Source organism: Sinohyriopsis cumingii, unplaced genomic scaffold, assembly GCF_028554795.1.
Source record: "Sinohyriopsis cumingii isolate HCF-2022 unplaced genomic scaffold, ASM2855479v2 utg000624l, whole genome shotgun sequence".
Classification (NCBI taxonomy): Eukaryota; Metazoa; Mollusca; class Bivalvia; order Unionida; family Unionidae; genus Sinohyriopsis; species Sinohyriopsis cumingii.
The window spans coordinates 1827816-1848008 of NW_028315919.1; the positions used below are offsets into that span (position 1 = coordinate 1827816).

General features: G+C 34.5%; 1 protein-coding gene across 2 annotated transcripts; it reads left to right on the top strand.

Moving 5' to 3' along the window:
• The first annotated feature begins 709 nt into the window (after nucleotides 1–709).
• Nucleotides 710–19422, top strand: LOC149773599 (glutathione S-transferase 3, mitochondrial-like). 2 transcript variants are annotated; one of them, XM_089946293.1, is made up of 5 exons: nucleotides 710–909; nucleotides 10955–11025; nucleotides 12708–12765; nucleotides 16046–16118; nucleotides 18871–19422. In XM_089946293.1, the coding sequence occupies exons 1-5, from the start codon at nucleotides 778–780 to the stop codon at nucleotides 18975–18977; spliced, it is 441 nt and encodes a 146-aa protein (XP_089802419.1). In that variant the 5' UTR covers nucleotides 710–777; the 3' UTR covers nucleotides 18978–19422. The 2 variants fall into 2 exon arrangements, with proteins under 2 accessions (XP_089802419.1, XP_089802420.1); XM_089946294.1 differs by lacking the exon at nucleotides 710–909 and adding an exon at nucleotides 6429–7046.
• The last annotated feature ends 771 nt before the right edge of the window (nucleotides 19423–20193 follow it).

Consider the following 20193-nt stretch of genomic DNA (forward strand, 5'->3'; position numbering starts at 1 on the left):
TAAACAAATCCAAATGAAGCTAATACTGTCACTGAAAGGTATGTACAATTAAATTCTAAACAAATTACACCCGATACTGAAATAGTCGGTGCTGAATGCCTACATGACCCGTGTGACTTGTACTGTAGACAAAGACATCTACAAATATTACTCTCTAAGGAAAGAAAATACTGTGAAGGTCACAAACGTAAGAACATCAAGGTATGGGATACAATCCTTCACGTATACCACAGAAAAAGTATGGAATACTCTCCACAATAATTTACGCATTTTAATAGCTTTTAATCTGTATTAAAAACCTGGTCTGTGAGCTTACTGTCCATATGTAAACACAAGTAAACGAATTGCTGCTGATACCTAAATCAGCTGCATGTTTAGCTTTTCAGATCTTATATTTTTTCTAATGATTGTCACAGATATGGCAACCATTCCTGTCTTTGATATATGTTATGAGCGATATCATATTGTGCTTTCAGATAGCATTTACTGTAAGTTCTGGAGTTTAAATGGATGACATAGAATCTTCGCTCACAAAAATAATTTTAAAAAGTATGAGCAGAGAATTTTAATCCTGACATAATTCAAGCGTAAAAGTCTAAGTTTTGCATTTTAACATTTTGTTCTGAGACTGATCATTATAAACACCGCCAGCTTTATTTCTTCCCCTGTCTTTGTCCGGATTTTGTTCATTGAAGACAGTTCTATACGTATATTTGTCTGGATCGGTGTTCACCTCAAAATAACAGCACTGCACAATTTGAATAAACGAAACCAAAAATGTCAAATACTTTGCTGTCAGTACTACCAAGTGAATATGGTTATGTAATGCTTGTGATGTGTTCAACCTGGTTCTTGTTTAACTGGTTAGAATCAAGGTCTTTTCAAGCACGGAGACGTTATGAAGTGCCGGTAAGTGACGGGTTTGCCAAAATTCGAGCAGGATTTATTAGTTTTACAATTTTTAAACATATTTTTGTAATATTTTTAATAAGAGAGGATGATTTTTGTGTTTGTGATATTAGCTTTAATCATTTACTCAATACTCAGTACACAATATAAAATGTTTATGTTAGTCTTTAGTTTGCACCGTATTATTTAGTCTGGTTTTCAATTGTAATACAACTTTCAGTGGTTTGCAGACAAATACAAGTTACTTCCGGTGACACCAAATAGGTGGCGCTCTGCAGTTTCTTATTTTGTTTAGGGAGAGTTAGTTTTTTTGTAAAGAAAAAGAATTTCCCATGTTTTCCTCGCTGGTTATACCGGCTATTTAAAATCACCTTGTATATCTTATGTATTGTTAAAAGAATTTTAAAATGTCTTTATTTTGATGTACGATTGATTGATGTAATATGGATTCCAGAGCATCACAGGAGTCGACCTTTTTATCAATAAAGTACGGCAAATCTCTGACAACATGAAATCATCTTACCGGGAATATAAATAAACCGATAATTACCGAAAAGGTGATTTCATGTTGTCAGAGAATTCGCCGTACTTTATTGATAAAACATCAGACTCCTGTGAGAGCATATAGTTTGGTCTTACTTCAGATGTACATCTATAAAACAAACTGCTAGCTCCGCTTGGTCATTCCTGGACTAGAGAAGTAAATCCTATATTAAAAAAGAGGGAGGGGGCTCTTCAGATGTTACGAACTTCTTAGTGAGTGGTAGTTGGAACAGGAGAAAACAGGGAGAAGTGGGATCAAAGCAAAAAACGCTCTCTCTCTCTCTCTCTCTTCGTATTTTCTTTCTCTTATTTTGATTATGTTCTCTATTTCTCAGTATGCATTTAACATTAGTTTTAAGCAATACTTGATTTTCAAGTTGCAAGGTCTGTGCTGTATGTTTATTATCAACACATTTTGTACGTGTATACAATTTTTTTATATTCATACCCATTGTATTCATACTTGTATGTTTTGGATTAAGATATATGCAGTGAATTTCTGGCACATCATAAACTATACATTGTAGTTAACTGAACTTATACGAGTATTGATATTAGAGTCTTATAATTGCAAGTGGTAAAAATGCTTAATAAACTACCACTTTTGCATAAAATTGCAGTCACGTAGATTTCCAAACGTTTAAAACAACCCATGTAACATAGGAGCAAATGCACAAATGGCTTCTTTTTTTGGGGTGGGGGCATCAGACAGATGCCCCCACCCCCTACATAGCCAAAGAAGTGGAAATTGTTTATGTGTTGTTGTTACCCCCAAAGGTGTGTTGTATATATTATTTTTATAAAAAGAATTTTGAAATGAAATATTTTTAAATTTAGAAATTTGTTGGGGTATTTCTAAAAAGTCCCGTGTATCTATAGGGAAGTTCATCCGAGAATGGGTTCTATCACCTCCCCGGAGTTCCTTCCCTACTTCGTTAAAGTTGACCTTTGCTAGGGGTCGCCCTATGTCCCATGTGTGCTATATGTGTATGCTATATGGTATGATTGCTATATATGTGTTTATGTTGGGACAGCAAATTATTGATCAAATTCCAGTACCCAGTTGTCCTATCTTTTCGTATGAGTAATGATCTCAGTAGGAGATTTGTGGTAATTTTGAATTTTGGCGAGTCAGCGATGTACTGTTATATAAATTAAAACCCTAGTGGTTTATATGTGTGCTATTTTGTGTTCGCTCTCGCTTTTTTATCATGAGATTCACTGTGCTCAAAGTGGGGTCTATACTTTTTTTTATTAATTGTACTTCTCCCATCTCGAGCAGGTTATCTTTAATTTATTTAGTTGCCAAAGATCCCCAAATTTTTTTTTATATATATGTATACATGTATATAGAAAGAAAAGTGAGATTTGTTAGGAAGATAATAGAATCCTGTAGAAGGGTTTTAAAGGCCTGGGGGTATGTAGTATATAGTACGGGAGCTATACTGGTGTTAGTATTTCTAGAGGGATATAAACTTTGTTTCTTTGGTTCGTACGTATTGATGTCACCTATAGGGGTTGTTTTTCTGGACTCTTCCGTGGGCCTGTTCACTTCGCGTAGCGCCATGTGACGTAGCCCCACGGCGTCATTATCTCGTACTTCCCCATAGGTGGTCCCTGTCCCACTTGTTTAAAATCAAGTAATTTTCACAGAAATTTTATATAAATAATCATGAATTTTGATATACTACTATTAAATTTCCAAAAAGTTTAATCATTAGCCGGGGGTGGGGGGCTGTGTCCCTTTTGGGTAACTATCCACTGGGGATAGTATTATTGCCTCTCCCCCACCCCTTTAAACCATATCTTCCTATTACTATTATTTGGCCACATGCCCTCATTGTTGTGACAATATAGTCTGTTATCGCGTATAGTGTTCTTTTATTAAATTTGCCATCTAAGTATAGAATGTTTTGTTTTCTGTAATTACCGTTTTTATTTATTTCTGCTATGACTTTTATTCTATTATCCTTGGATTTTTCACATTGTGTCATAGTGTGTATTTTGGTGAAGGGCCCTTTTTTGCACAGTGGACATTTTGGCTGTACTCTGACCATGTGCCGTCGCACTGCATCCTCTCCCGTCAACCATGCATCGTGCATGTATTGGAAGGAGAGGCTTTGAATTTTTAGAGAGCCTAATTTGGTCCAGTGCCCCCATGCTCTGTTCCAGTTTATGTATAAGTTTTCTTTCTCTACTTTACTTTTTAAATTCTTTGTAATGTCTTCTCTTACCCAAATGTACGTTAATTTCTCCTCTATTTCCCAAAGATCTTTTTTGTCCGTATATTTAAGTAATAGCTCTTTGATATTTCTAAAGTTTCTGGGTATTTCTAGTTGCTTGGTAAGTTTATTATTTATATATATATATATATATATATATATATATATATATATATATATATATATATATATATATATATATATATATATACATTCTGTTTCTTAATGTATATCCATACCATTGTATGTAAATATGTAAATTCCGTAAATTCCTTCCCATGGCGACTGGGGTTCTATTTGTATCCTTTTAAATCTGTTTAAAATATTTGTAACTTTCAGTAGTATGGGGCTAGGCAGTGCTAGCCCCCCCCCCCCCCCTATAATGTTTCTTTATTTATATAATGCATTTTAAAATCCCAAATAAAGTCGATTATTTTCTTATCGATTGTATTTAGTGTCGCGTTGCTTATATCTGTAGATTTTAAGATAAAGTTAGTATTAGCGTACGCATATGTTTTTGCCACTTGGACTCGTTCCATAAGGCATAATGGCGTTAGTGCCCAGATTTTCACATTTTATTCAATTGCTTCTTTCATTTTTTTATAGTTTCCTTCTCATCGGCTGCTCCGAAATAGACTCCTAACGCTTTGACCTTTTCTATGATTAGATGTGGGGTAAACCTGAGTGATTTCCCCTCCAGTTTCCTATTTTTAGGAATTTAGTTTTGTCATGATTGATTTGGGATCCTGATGCTTTTCCAAATTTTTCAAATTCCTTGCTTCGGTGTTTAAAGGAATTTTGATCCCTTATAAAGTTAGTGCAATCATCACCATGTTGTAGCATTTTTACTTCTTCTTTTACATTGGGAATTTTTATATCTTCAATGTTTTTGTTTAGTTGAATTTTTATACTTAGAATTTCAATTGCTATTACGTATAATAGCATAGAGTGGCTTCAAACCATACTGTTCATCATAATTTCATTGTTACTAATAAAACAGGGGCCCCGAATGGCCGAGCGGCCTAAAGCGCTTACCGTTTCGGATCACTGCCATTTCACCTCTGTAGTTCGAGTCTCTGGCTCGGCTAGCGTGGGTACGTGGGAAAGCCTGCCAGTAGCTTCTCATGGGTCGGTGATTCTTCACTGGGTTTTCCAGGGTTCTTCCTCCGCCAGTTATATGTATAGCCTATCTTGTGCTGAAAAATGGCGTTAAGCTCTAGAACAACAACGAATAAAACATTACCGTAACTTCTCACAGACAGCACAATGAAGCATGAAAGTCGACGTATGATTGAGCTGGACCCTTCATTCCAACCGAATTGAAGTAACCAATAATACGTATCGTGCATTATGCATCGAATTTTTTAAAGGGTGATTTACTTAGTATAACAAATCACATTCTAGTTTCGTTACAACAATCCATTGATATAACTGTAAATTTCGAGTTTTATTATTGCCTACTTACTGGTAGGAATAACACGCATTGGTTAAATAGTATTTGCTTTACTATCTCTTTCGTGTTTTCGCAGAAACGATGTCACTAAACAACATAGACCTTATATCGCACTTTCGAATTCCACAACATTGCATTGTCTCATGTGTTTCTGAGCTACTTGATTAAATATTCAGGCTAAATCTACTACCACATAATATTTTGACTTTGCTTTCATTGAATATATTTAGATCATGTACAGTTTCCACAAGTGCGATATATTTACCCAATTATTTACGAAAACAGAATCTAATGAAGTGGTATTGCATAGACACGGCGATGTCAGAGGTTTCAAACTGATTTTATAAAGAAAATAACATAAACACGGCAGTTACAATCTTTATTTAAAAAATTAAATGAGAAAACACTCTTAACCGATTATATTCTTAAAAAAAACCCAACACATTACTATGTTTAAATTTCGAAACAGAATTTGGTATATTTTCATCATCAAATAGTACAGTAGGTTTAGGAAATCGAGCAGTGATATCTTGCCTGGGAAAGGGTTAATGGTCAGTTGACTATTACACACACGTGTGATTGTGAAAGAGTTTGTTGGCGTAATTGGTATCAACACCGCATAAATACATTTAGCCTTCATTTACCACACAATGCTGTCAGAACTGGCTACAGCAAGCAAGGGAGCGTTTCAAAAGTCACAAATTACAGTCATTGTGGGAATAAAAAATAACTCACAGGGGGAAGTTGTTTTGGCTTTTCTAAGAGAAAAAGTTGCAGTTTACGTTTTTCAGGCTATTTGGTAGCCCACTTCGCGTGGCAGCGCGACCCATGCACAATGGAAGATGAAGTTGTTTCCAGTTGTAATATGCACTTTAGACAGTGCTTGTATATATGTATGTTACTTTCGTGTACTGGGGTTGACATTTATTTGTAGATTGCACTTGTGGAAATTGTACATGATGTAAGTAAAATACGAAACTAAAAGAACTTCTTCCTTGTGCTAAAAAAACTCAGCATGAATTAGTCTAAAGTACATTATCTTTAGCATTTATTACAGTACACTATCTTTTATTTAGCAGTTATTACAATAGGGAAACTAATTTTGTCAGACTAGACAATACCAGCTTCTGGAAGTGCAGTGACTTAATTACCAAAATGTATTTTAAAAAATTTTAAAAAATGAAAAAAAATTTTATGCTGACAATTTATCTCCCAAGTCCAGGAAGTGAAAATGACATAGCGCGGCTAGCATTTTTTTTTAAAAAAAAATTATAGGCACACTTCTGAACATAGACCAAGCTGTATACTCTCTCTAAAATCCATATTATATCCATCAATCATACAACACAATAAAGGGAATTAAGCAATACCTAAGTTATACATGGTCTTTTTTAAACAGCCAGTATAGTCGGTGAAGAAGCCTGTAGAAATTCTTTTTTCTTAACAGATCTAACCCTCCCTATTTAAAATACGAAACTGCAGAGTGCCACAATATGTTGTAAGAATATGGATTAGTATGATAGCGGACCAGTCTAATAAGGTATTTCGTTTAGGAGAGGGAAACCATTGTCGAGCAAACTTTTCAAGGGTAAAGTTCTATATTGTGACCCTCATCGTTGGTGGCAATTGTTTTTAGGAAGATAACAGTCCGTGTTGCCCGCTCAATCTGTTGGTCAAAACTTCCATATAACCCATTTAACGAGTTGAAACCTGCATAAGCGCATCTGCTTCAAAGTAGATCCAAAATCGGTTCTGATCCGAACAGTTACTGAGAGGAATTCTGGTCGTTGTTCAGAATGGTAGTGGTCGAACTATATTCCGATTTTGGCTATGTCGTCTTGGTCTTTTTGGCCTCGATTGTTTTGCTGCAGTGGCTAGCGGCAAGAGTGTCAATGGCAAGAAAGAAATATGAAGTACCGGTAAGTGCACACTCCCACTTTGTAGGGATAACAGGCCGAATTTGAAATTTCATCTCAGGATAATAAATATGGTGCTTTTTAGACGGTCAGAGCATCAGAAATAACAAATTAGCAAATAAAGTCTTTATCATTTTCAGATACTATATTTAGCTGGCCAAACATATCCCATAGCCGCATCGGGTACGGTCGTGCGCATTTGACATAGGACAGTTCGAATGACCTACACATCTTACATGAATAGAATATTTGTCATTATAGATCGCTGAAGATAGTAGTATACAGCAACATGCCAGCCCACAAGTATTGTTGTTGTTGTGGGGTTTAACGCCATTTTTCAGCACACGATAGGCTATACATGGCGGCCAGTATTAATGGTGGAGGAAGAACCCGGGAAAACCCAGAAAGACCCACCGACCCACGAGAAGCTACTGGCCCCACAAGTATAAGAGTTGAACTGTACGTTTTCATCAAGTATTTTTAACAACAAATCAGTATCTATTGCTTTATGTTACTGCATCGTGACATCTTAACCCACCCACCCCATGACTGCATGGTAATGAATAATCCGAAAATAAACAACTTGTTTAATTAGCAGCAAACAATGAACACCAAAGGTGGCACATCACATATTATGCAGATTCCTCATAGATTGCCATTTAGTTAATAAATGAGAATGAATCAGAATCCCAAAACTACTTATGATACATTGGATTGGCTAAGGAATTTACTCTCTCTTCTCTCTATCTCTCGCTCTCTCTCTCTCTCCTTAGTTTGCTAACTCCTTGAACAAATATGGATAATAATGATGAGTTAACTCATCCTGCGATACATTTGCAATGGCCAGTTGCAACAGTACTATCAACTATGTGTAACTTGTGTGGCTTCTTGGATTGGGCTTGGGATCTGATTACACTGGCATTGATAATGCTGTGTTCACCTGTATGCATCCATCCACTATGAAATTAATTATATGCAACAAATATATTTGTAAGTCCTCACGTTTTCTTTAGTATATAGTCTAGAAGAGTCATCTAAATACACGTAGATTTGTACAAATTGTAATTCTGGTCACATAGGAAAATTGTCCACCCACTCCTTTCCTTTCAGAAATGGATCATCCAAATTTGTAAGTCCTGTCCAGGATTGCAGACAGGGTAGGACAAATTACAGGAGACCACAACAGTCAAGGGGTACACCTTTGTTTCATTTTGTGATTCACTGGGGCCTACTGGATACTTTTTCCTAGGGCCCACATATCCTGTCCGTTGTTCTGGTCCTTTCTGATGCTTTTTGTGCTCATATCTACTTTTCTGTTTTAGGCAGATTACTGAACTATTCACTCATGATTTTTAAACACACTATTTCTGTGAAGGATGTACAGATGTCAAACCTTTACAAATTTGTTTGAAAATTTCTTCACAAACATACACTATGTTAATGACAATCGCTTAAAAGTTGCCCTGCGTTGATTGTGCATGCATTAATTATTGGAGTGGAAAAACCCAAATTCGACTTCTTGAAAAAGATCTATACTCCTTTTCATGGTTTCGCTCATGGCAAGTGCAAACAACTTGCCTGCAAAAAAATTGTCCAGAAAGTGAGCATTTTATGAACAGTGTATATATTGAAAATAAACCCAGTAATGGAATGTTTTGTGGGGTTAATTAATGAAAAACTCGCTAGAGAATATAACATAATTTACAAATGTATGTGGTATATAAAAGGACATTTTTGGGAAATATGCCTTGGCCAATCCAGAATTTGCAGCTTTAATTACTCAGAATTTACGATTATGAGTGTATGTCCAGCCCAAAAGCCAAATTATGTGTCAAGCTTGTTTTTATTCATGTGAAAGTGAAAAACAAAAGGGACAGTTAACATCTGCCTCCTTACTTTTCAAAAGAAATCTATAAGGACTTTGTAACAAGACAATCCAGGTATTTAACCTAAATTAGATTATGTGAAATGTTGTTTTCTGAAACTTATTAGTTGTTGTTTTATGAAACTTATTAGTTGACTCATTTTATACCATTTTTAAATAATTACAAGCTAAGTGTTATGACTCTATAGTCTTAAACTCAGTAATAGAAAGAAGCAAAACAAACAAGTTTAGTAAAAATTAACAAATAATTTATTTTTCAAAGTTATAAAGTGATAATTTAAGCGGAACTTAAGCACTGTGAATTAAATCCCAAATAATCTTCAATGTTCTATCACAAGTCCAAAGGTTAGGAATGTTCTGAATGATTTCCTGTATTGAATTTGCTGATGTACCAATAGGCTTGATATATAAAAATGATATAATCCCAAATATCTTTGAATGAATTCACAATAATACCAAAGTAGTGTTTTAGTCAAAAAATGTCAATGACCTTGCTCATTGTAATTTCAGTGAATAATTTAAATAAATGACTCCTCAAATTATATCTGAACACAACAATAATTGATTTCACAGAATGGACTTAAAACAGGAATGAATAATTGTTTACCATATCCTATATGTACAAATTTCACTTGATGTATGACACAATGGAATGCACAGGATTTGGTCATTTTAAATGGAAAATTCCATAAAAATGTAAGCAAGCTAGTTTCCAGAACATATGAACTTTGTAAATAAGGAGAGGCCTTGAACTGAATAACATATATACTTTTATTATATATTTATCAATTTTTGACCCCCCAAAGAGTCACAAGTAGGAAAATGATACTAATATTTTGTGATTCTTTATTACCAAACTCTCAAATGATGCTGGAGCTACTTATCCTCAAGGTTTCCTGGCTGCAATAGCAGTACCCTTAGCAATTGAATGCCAACACCAGTAGTAGATAAAGCTCTCACAGCAACATAAGTTAAAAAACCATGCATTATATGTGAAATATCTGAAAGGTCCAAACCAAGAGTTTGTCAATACAACAATAAAACATAGTTATTCATTTTTGTAAAGTAATTATAGTCAAAAGGTTTATCTGAAACAAGATTACATTTGGCAATCATGTACATAAATATTACAGTAAACTCATTTATGGAAGTTCATAATTGGTAACACTAGGGAGTTTCCTGCATACAGAACTTGAAATTATAAATATTTTAATCATCTTTAAAAAAAATTATAGCTATACATGTACATGTATAACAAAAATATAATTATCATAGTAATGAAATTTTGATTGTTAGTTCATATCTTGTCAACATAAAAAATCTGAATGATGACTACACTTCATGTCTCGTAATGATCTGGATTTTCTGATGCTGACAACTCTCATTGATCTAGCAATCAAGATTGAACTACTGTGCTAATAATATATGTGTATGAGTTCAATCCAGATTCATAGACCCAGATCCGCTGTCACTTAATATGCCAGCTGTTTTGGTCTATGCAGTTTCTTAGGACTAATCAGTAGAACAATAAACCCTGACTCTGATGTGCCATTACATTATATGATGACCTATCAGGGTCTGTGTTGTTTGTAGCTGGACCTGGCTTACATGCAAGTATATGCATGTCCCTTTCATCTTTAATCCTGTGATATGAGGAACTGCGATACATAAAATATATGCGCAAGATATAAAAAAATGCAACACAAGACTATGTAGATTGAATTTAAGAATATAATAGATTGACACAGCTACAAAGACTCATTCACACAAGTTTGGACAAAAAAGTGCAGTGGTCAAAGCAGTGTTTCTCTTTACCCTCATTTGTGTGTTGGAGGCCCCCAAATGCATAATTTGACCTCCATTTCTCAAGCCAGGGTTTGTTTTTTGCTCAGTCTGACTGCAAACTCTAAGACTAAGGGGATTTTTGACTCAATCTTGAACCCTAAGGGGAAACGGTATCTAAGGATAAAAATACAGAATAACATATGACTCTTTTTTTTAAAGAATAATTCTTTCTGCATTTCAGTATCCAAAGATGTATATTGAACAGCCTTACTCACATGTCTTCAACTGCATTCAGAGGGCACACCAGAACACGTAAATATTTATTACATCTTTTTGGCTTTTTTGGTAATTTTATAATATTTTGAAATAACAGCAAACAAATTAAAGATTAGAAATCTTCAAAATATGTTACTCTGAATGTGACATTTGGATATCTGCTAAGGTCTTATTACAAATTGCTTCTGGTTTTTTTCTTCTTCTTTATTAGTCATGAATTTACATTAATTCTATTGCATTGGAAATGTAATGCCATCTGTAATGTTCTTATTATTGAAACTAGGATCATAATGATTTCAATGTGATTTGTTAACATTTATGTAAACAGAAAGAAAAATGGCAACTGTCGTGTGACTTAATAATAATGAGTGGTCATTGCTAAGTATTCCTGTATAATAATTCAAAGAAATACTTGTATATGTGTTTTTATGAACTTTAAAACATTTCTTGGTACATAATGCAGAGTCAGTATTTTTGTTGAATATTGATCACATTTATTATATATCAGGTACCTTGTTTTAAAACAAAGTGGTGGAAATAAAGGCATTTGACCAGTCTGTATACGGAGACAAGCTTCCAGCATGTACTATGTACTGTATATACTAGACCGATAAATCAGCCCACAACTCTGTACTGATACTTATCTACGGTTTGAGGTATGATCTCTTCATATAGTCATGCAGTTGACACAACCAAGTCTGTCTGCAATGCATCTGCATAAGTTTTAGACACCAGCATTTCTCCCAGCTCTTGAGTTAGGTTTGGTTGAAGGGTCTTTTCAGCATTATGCACAGAATATTTCTTGTTCAAATGCTATGTTGGATAACTGTAAATCCATATGGAATAGCAAAACCCTTCTAACATCATTTTGAATTTCATGGTTTCATTCAGCTGGTTCATCAGATCCAGCAACCAATCATATGCAACTTTTACTCATTTTATCATTTGAAAGATTTTTTTTTATACTCGTGTGACTTTACTGAAGCATCTGTTGGTTTGCCATGTGACTGTCACATGCACTTAGGAAGTAAGCATATATGCACAACAGGTAAAAATATTTTGAATTGCTCATCATAGTGGACTTATCATTCAGTTCATTTAATGTGTGACTTGACCTTAAACTGTCTGTCAACATCAGTTCAGGTTTGGAGGATGGTTTATCAGATTATGTATATATTTGTATAGAAGTTCAGTGCAATTGCAAACAGCATAGACCCTAATCTGGTATTGTATTAGACACCAGCAGATCACAATCTATGTTGTTTATTTTAATGAGTACTCCTACTAGACAGCACAGACTCAGATCTGCTGGTGCATTATGCGATGGCAGAGCTGGATCTGTGCAGTTTGCAGTTGGACTCTGCTTGTAAGCAAGCATGTATGTTAAAGCCAAATAAAAAAAAGTTATGTGTAGTTCTGGTTACCTGACCAAACCTATATTTTCCTGCCAACCATAGATTTTCTTGGGAAAAAAATTTCAGGAGAAAAATAAAATGAACAGAGGGACTTAACTATGATAAAAGTTAAATCCAGGATATGAGTGATACTTATTTTCTACTTTATGCTTCATTTAAATCTGTCAGGACACCCCACCCCCACATGTACCAAACTACCTAATTTTTTTGTTTTCAGTATAGCCAGAATTACACATATTGTTTTGTTTGGTTTAATGATATTTTTGCATTAAAAATCCTTAATGTTCTATATTCTTTTATCAGACTGGAGTCATACCCCATGTTCTTGGTGTTAATGATATTTGGTGGCATTCTTTATCCAGTAAGTAACTTTATATTCAGTCTCTGCATCTAGGTGTAATAGTAATCACCTTGTCTATTAGTCCATCTATTCACCCTTCTGTTACTATCATTGCTTTGCAATACTTAGACATAGTTTGATGTCATTAATTAGATGAATTGCCTGCAGTGTTTTTTCAAGCTGTGTCCTTGCACCTTTTCTCAGGATAAAATTGGAAGGGGTAGGGCACATGTAAACTTTAGTAACACATCATAAAAGATACAGAAATAACTATCAGCATTATTTGCTTTATTATGCTCAGCTGCCAACGATTAGACATCTAAGTCATCCTGTGGTGATGCTTGAAGATTGATAAAGATTTTATTTCATGCTTTCATTGAGCTGTAAGCAAGCAGATCATAAAGAATTAAAGAATATATCACTTTTCCTTGCAGAATACTTAAGTCAGTGAAGTAATTGTGACTGACGCTCTGATATAAATGCCAGCATAAAAGGACAGACAGTAGGAACTGATTGAATTGTAAATAATGACAACATTGGGGACCTTCCCTCAGCATTTAATACCAGTAATGTGCGTGATTGTTAACGAAATAGTTACACTGCTTCCATCCCAAGTAAAAGATCAGTTTGAAAGTGACAAAATGAAAAATAAGATTTTATTTTGTTAGCAATTGTGCAGAACATTAAAAACCAACTAATAATATAAATACTATATGTGCAAGTACTGTTATTTCAGTTTTAATATATCTATACATTATTTTTTTAAAACTGAATAACAATATGTAATAGAATCTAAACTCTGATTAGCATGAAAGAGAAATACAAGTCTGAATTTACTGAAGTAATAATGATAAATGTGATGTTATAAGCAAGTAATAAATATTCAAGGTATGTGCAAATCCCTCTGAAAATGCAAAGGACACCTTGAACTCAAATTGAGAAGTTACTGTTACCACTGTGACAAATGCATGTACTTGTGCTATTTAATGCTTTCATCTTTTTTTAAAAATGAAATTATTGTCCATTTTCCATAAATTTTAAATCTCAACTCAAACAGATAGCTTATGTGCCATTCAACATATTTGAATGCATTTTAATATGTACATCGTCATAGACCTAGATATGCCTTTTGTGTATTTTAATGGGTACATCGTCATAGACCTAGATATGCCTTTTGTGTATTTTAATGGGTACATCGTCATAGACCTAGACATGCCTTTTGTGTAATTTAATGTGTTCATCGTCATAGACCTAGATATGCCTTTTGTGTATTTTAATGGGTACATCGTCATAGACCTAGATATACCTTTTGTGTATTTTAATGGGTACATCGTCATAGACCTAGATATGCCTTTTGTGTATTTTAATGGGTACATCGTCATAGACCTAGATATGCCTTTTGTGTATTTTAATGGGTACATCGTCATAAACCTAGATATGCCTTTTGTGTAATTTAATGTGTTCATCATCGTAGACCTAGATATGCCTTTTTTTGTATTTTAATGTGTACATCATCATAGACCTAGATATGCCTTTTGTGCATTTGTCTCATCTTTTTCATTTGAGATAGAGTTAAAGTCCTTCAGAAGTAACACTTTATATCTTCATATGGCATATTGATTGTAACCAACATAGTTTAAAAAAAACATTTAATATATTTTGATGTAGTGATATCTTCTAAATTAAATGGGATCAATTGAAACAAATGGTATGGCTGGAAAGCCAGGTTATTGAGTCGAGACATGAGAGACTTTTTTTACAAAAAACAAAAATTCTTGGGTTTAATTAAACTTAAAATCATGAAATAATTCAAGAAAACATGCAAAGATCTTATTCTGTTTGTGATATCTTGATACAGATTGTCTGGGAATACACATTGTTCTTAGTGAACATTGCTGATTCTGTTTGGATCGATACTTTTTTGAACAACTTTGCTTAGTTCTTGGATATGATTGGATTTCAAATGGACTTCATACCTGCATGTAAGTTTGTTATATCTGTTATTTTGTGCTTTAGAATCGCCCAGATGTGCTGCGCATGGTGTGCCATCATTTATTCGCTTAACAGCGTAGTTACTTAAATAGTGCTTTGATTTGAAGATGAGATATTTTAATGACAAAAAAGGTGACATTACCCAATTTACCTACCTACAGACAAGTAATTAGATCTTAATTTATATAATTGTTCCTCACTTGCTTTAATGTACCCTCTTTGTTCATGCAGAAAGCATGTATCATAAGTCATTTGCTTTTTCACTATAGTAATGCCTGGAAAAGTATAACAAACAAACAAAACTTTGGAAGGTAAAAAAGAAAGTCCAAACAGAAGTGTAGAAAAAACAATATTTGGAAAGGCAGCATGTACATTTATTGAGTATTGCTTATTGCTGCCATCAGTTGAATTAGTAGATTCATCAAGATCATGATATTTCCTTCCCTGCATCAGACTAGACTATACTTTATTACACTTTTAAACTTTACAAAGTCAACATATACATATTTCATTATATCATACTGAAAACTGGTTCAGCTTACTGAATAACACTGCCCAACATCTGTCTTTTTAAGGTCTGGAATTAGAAAATTGACTTTTTTTCCTCAAAAACTTGAAATTGACTTTAAAGATAGCATTAGGGTGTTAAAGTAAAATTGGCTGTGTCACTCTCTCTCACTCAGACTGGTTGTGAAGTTTCTGAATTGGCATCTGATTGGTAAATAATATGCTTGATTGCACCGACTATTCTAGAACTGAACATTATGGGGTGCACCCCACCCCCCTTTTGTAAAATCAGGTGATTTTCTACAAGTGATTACAGAAAGAAAAAAATGTGTAGGTTGCATATATGATAACTTATGATTGTGTAAGACTTAAACATGGATCACACAATGGTATGCTCTCTAAACATCAGGTTTTAAAATTCTGTGTTTAATAATTTTAGGATCATATTAGGCTTTAAGACTCAAAAACTCGGTAACTGTAGGAAGTAGAGTTTATGACATAGATGGAATTCATTACCTATTCAGACTGTAAACTGAAATATTCATGGGATGTACCTATTCAGACTGTAAACTGAAATATTCATGGAATGTACCTATTCAGACTGTAAACTGAAATATTCATGGGATGGTATGTTTGTTGTTTTAGATTAAGCAGATGATATTTGGTCAGCACATGTTTATCTTCACATCCAGTTGGCAATATTTTCCTTGGAGGATATGATTCCATGGATATTTGTTTTATTCACAAATTTACAAATACATATTCACTGAACCTTACCGACATGCTTTGCTTTTCACTTCAGAAACTGAGTGCATTTTGTGGACTTATCTGGATTGCAGCAAGAGTGTCATATGCTTTTGGCTACTACACTGGAGGTAATTTTAGCTCTGCTGGTCTGTTGCCTTTCATTCATTTGTCTGTTAGTACAAGTTATTATTGCTTCTTCATTTTTGCAAAAAGATTAAACCTGGTGTTTCCAATGAAAGATTTATGATATCTAGTTGGTCCTTAATTAAAACAATGACAATCTATCATCCAGTATGGTCACCACAGCAACCATCTCGAAAATCTTATGAGCACTACTATCCTGAATGGAAAGACGTATTGATATGATGGTTTTTTCAGCAGAAGACTTGTTATAATGTTTATCTGTTCCTAAATGAAAAATCAGAGCTAAGGTATGATCACCACGGTGGACATCTTGAAAATCTTGCTATTACTAATCTTCCTGAATGGATGGTCATATCGGCATAGAGTTTTCACTAAAATACATCTTAATATATCTGGTTGGTCCTCGAGGAAAATCATGCAAATCTGATGTCCAGTATAGCTGCTACAGCAGACATCTTGGAACTTTTGCAGTTGTTACACCTTTGAAAAAGAAATTCATATTGACATGAGGTTTTCACCAGAAGACTTTTTATGATGTCTAGTCAGTTCTAATTGAAGATAGTGCCGCTTGTACCTCCAGTGTGATGGTCACATTGGCCTTCGTAAAAATATTGTTTTTGCTACTTTGGAATAGATAGTTATATCCCAGTGGGGTTTATATTGAATAACATCTAATGATGTCATGTTGGTCATAAATGAAAATGGTACCAATCTGATATCCAGTATAAACACTATGGAATCCAGCTTGAAAACGTTATTGTTGATTCTCCAAAACTTAACATCATATTAGTCTGGGATTTTAACCAGAAGCCTTCTTAAGATGCTGTGTTGGTTCTGGAGTAAAATGGTGTCAGTTTTTACATGGGGATTTGCATAGGAAGAGTTCTTGCAGTGTCTACTTGGACCTAAATAAAACAAGAGGCAAACTTACCCTCAGTATAGCAACCATCATAGTCATCTTGAAAATGTTGTCTCTGTTCATTCAAAATGAATGGTCATATCAGTATGGGGTTTCTCCAATAGAGTTCTTATACAGTGGGTCCTAAATTTTAAATCCAATATGGCTGCTCTAATGGCCATCATGAAAATCTTGTTTTCACTATTCCTGTTGAATTGACATTCCTACTGACATATGGTTTTGATCAAAAGACTCATAATGCTGTCTACTTGGACCCATTGAAAATGGTGCCAATCTGACATCCACTGTGGCCACCACAAAATCTAATTAAGATCTTTTTGTTGCTGAAGAACATCTAAGATACTTTCAAGTCTCAGCAGGAAGAAGAAAAATGGTCTTATCTTGAATTTTTAATAATTCTTTTTGGCTAATAGAACATCTTTTCCTTTGAGGGACATTTGTTAGTTATCTTATGGTATGGTCCTGCATTTTGTATTTGTCATCTTTGGTCCATCAACTATGGCTATTCTCAACTTTTCAGAAATAACTTAGCCAATATCAATCAAGCTTGGTAGAGAGCATTGTGGAATGGGTGCCTGTCAGGTTGTACAAAAGGTGCCAATCCTCATCAGATATGGTGTTTATTGCAAAAAAGCAGGAAAACCTTTAAACAACTTTTTAAAAGCTGACCCGAATTTAACCAAGTTTGAAAAAGATAGCATTCTGTCATGAAGACCATTTAAATTTGTACAAAAGATGCCAATCTTTTTATGGAAATATGGCCACCATTACTATGATAGAAAATAAAACTTGAAATGACATCTAAAAAGCCACTCAGCAGTATCCTCAAACATGGGGTGTAAATGAGAGGCAGTACCCTCAAACATGGGTTGATTATGAGAGGCAGTACCCTCAAACATGAGCTAATTATGAGAGGCAGTACCCTCAAACATGACCGCTCCGGTAACCTAGTGGTTAGAGCGTCCGCCTCGGATGCGGGAGGTCGTGGGTTCGATCCCCGACCGAGTCATACCAGAGACTTAAAAAATGGTACTAACAGCTGCCTCGCTTGGCGTTCAGCATTAAGAGGTTAGTGTTAGGACTGGTCGGCCTGGTGTCAGGATAATGTGACTGGGTGGGACATCATGCTACATGTCTGCGGCATGATGCCCCTGTGCTAGACATCACTATAAACTGCCACATTGCAGACATCGTAGCGATATGACTGAAAAATTGTTAAAGCTACGTTAAAAATCAAAATCACAAATCACACCCTCAAACATGGGCTGATTATGAGGCTCTACCCTCAGACATGGGCTGATTATGAGGCAGTACCCTCAAACACGGGCTGATTATGAGGCAGTACCCTCAAACATGGGCTGATTATGAGAGGCAGTACCCTCAAACATGGGCTGATTATGAGAGGCAGTACCCTCAAACATGGGATGATCATTGGAGAATTACTGCTAGTAATGGTCAATACAAAAATGCACTCTGATTTATTCTGATAAACCATATCACGTACATGCTGATTTGGATTAAATGTATGTTGGCATGAACTTCTAATCTGTTAATTGTATATCATACATGCACTATGTTCCTTAATACTCCTTGCATTTAAACATGCTTCATTACTATAGTTTTCTGTATTTACAGTCATTCATCTTGAGAATCTTGGGGAAGAATATTATTATTATTATTATTATTCCTTGAAGACAAAAATGTCAGTCCATAATGCCAAATGATACATTATAATCAGCACATTTTTATCAGCTTAAAATATGCTGGATAAATTGCCACATCTTGCTTAAATAGTTTTTCCTTCTCTATATTTACAGATCCAGAACAGAGAAAGTGGGGAGCCTTTGGTTACATTGGCCTTTTGATTCTCCTGGTCATCAATATTATCTTTGCCCTTACACTGCTTGGATTAATCTCCAGCTAAAGTTTCTTTGCGCATTTCTTATACGGCTCATATCTTTAAGGACTTTGGTTCCATTAATGTATGTTGCATAGAAATTCACTGCAAATATGTAATCTTCTAATTATAAACTTTTACTATTATAAAATAAAATGATGACCTAATTGCATCTATAAGTAGTGTAGACCTTAAGGTTTGTTGATAACATTGTATAGACCATAATTACCATTGTAAATAATGTAGATAGCGCAAAACTTCTCGCCATTTGCATGGTGTAAGAAATATTAGTCATGAATCCAGTTAATTATTAGATGTATGAACAGTGTATAATTGGATTCTAACTAGAATCTGTGTAAACACAGTTGACATGAAACACCAAGTGCTTTTTTGGGAATTTGAAGTTCGACTCAGTTTGAAATTTTTTTTTAAAATACATTTATTTTTACTAAGAATAAAGTCATTAACAAGATGTCAGAACCAGCTTCATAGTGTTTTTCCTACATAGTAACTATTTTGCATATTCCCCAAAGGTAAAAAGAAATCTGTCAGAATTTCTATATTTTAACTCACCAGTCCAACTTAATTTTGTTTGTGTACCCGTACGATTTAATGATAATGTTACCCAACTTCCACTAAAAACAGTGTAAAACATGTTGGGTTTATCTAATGTTTGTGCAAATTTTTACAATACAGTCACAAGTGAGCTTGTCTGAACTGAGAGGTATGTGCAGACCTTCCAACACTTGTGATTTTTCCATACGTTTTACAGAAATTACCCATAAAATACAGACTTACAGAACAAATTACGGAAATATGATTGCAGTAAAATCAGCATACTGGCTTGTCTGTGTTTTATTCTTATTTCATATTAGATTCAATGGCATTAGTCAGGGAACCAGACTAACTATACCAGAGTACCACAGCTTCTTTCAGCTGTACATATTTTGTGATGTAAAATGTCTGCATGATCATCCTGTTTTTTTAAATTAAAGGTCACTGGCCACCTATATTGTCCAAACATGATATTATTAAAGTGATAAACAAAACACATTGGTTATGTATGCACACCATAAAAATGTTTCCTTAGATTTAAAACTCTGCTTTATAAAATTAAAAAATTATTCAGCAATCTCTGTAAACGGTAGTTTCTGTGTGCCAAAACCGGATATGACGTACATTTATCCCTTCTATTTAACCTAGCCATTCAGGTGCTTAATTTCCCCATGTAAAGGTCTGTGTG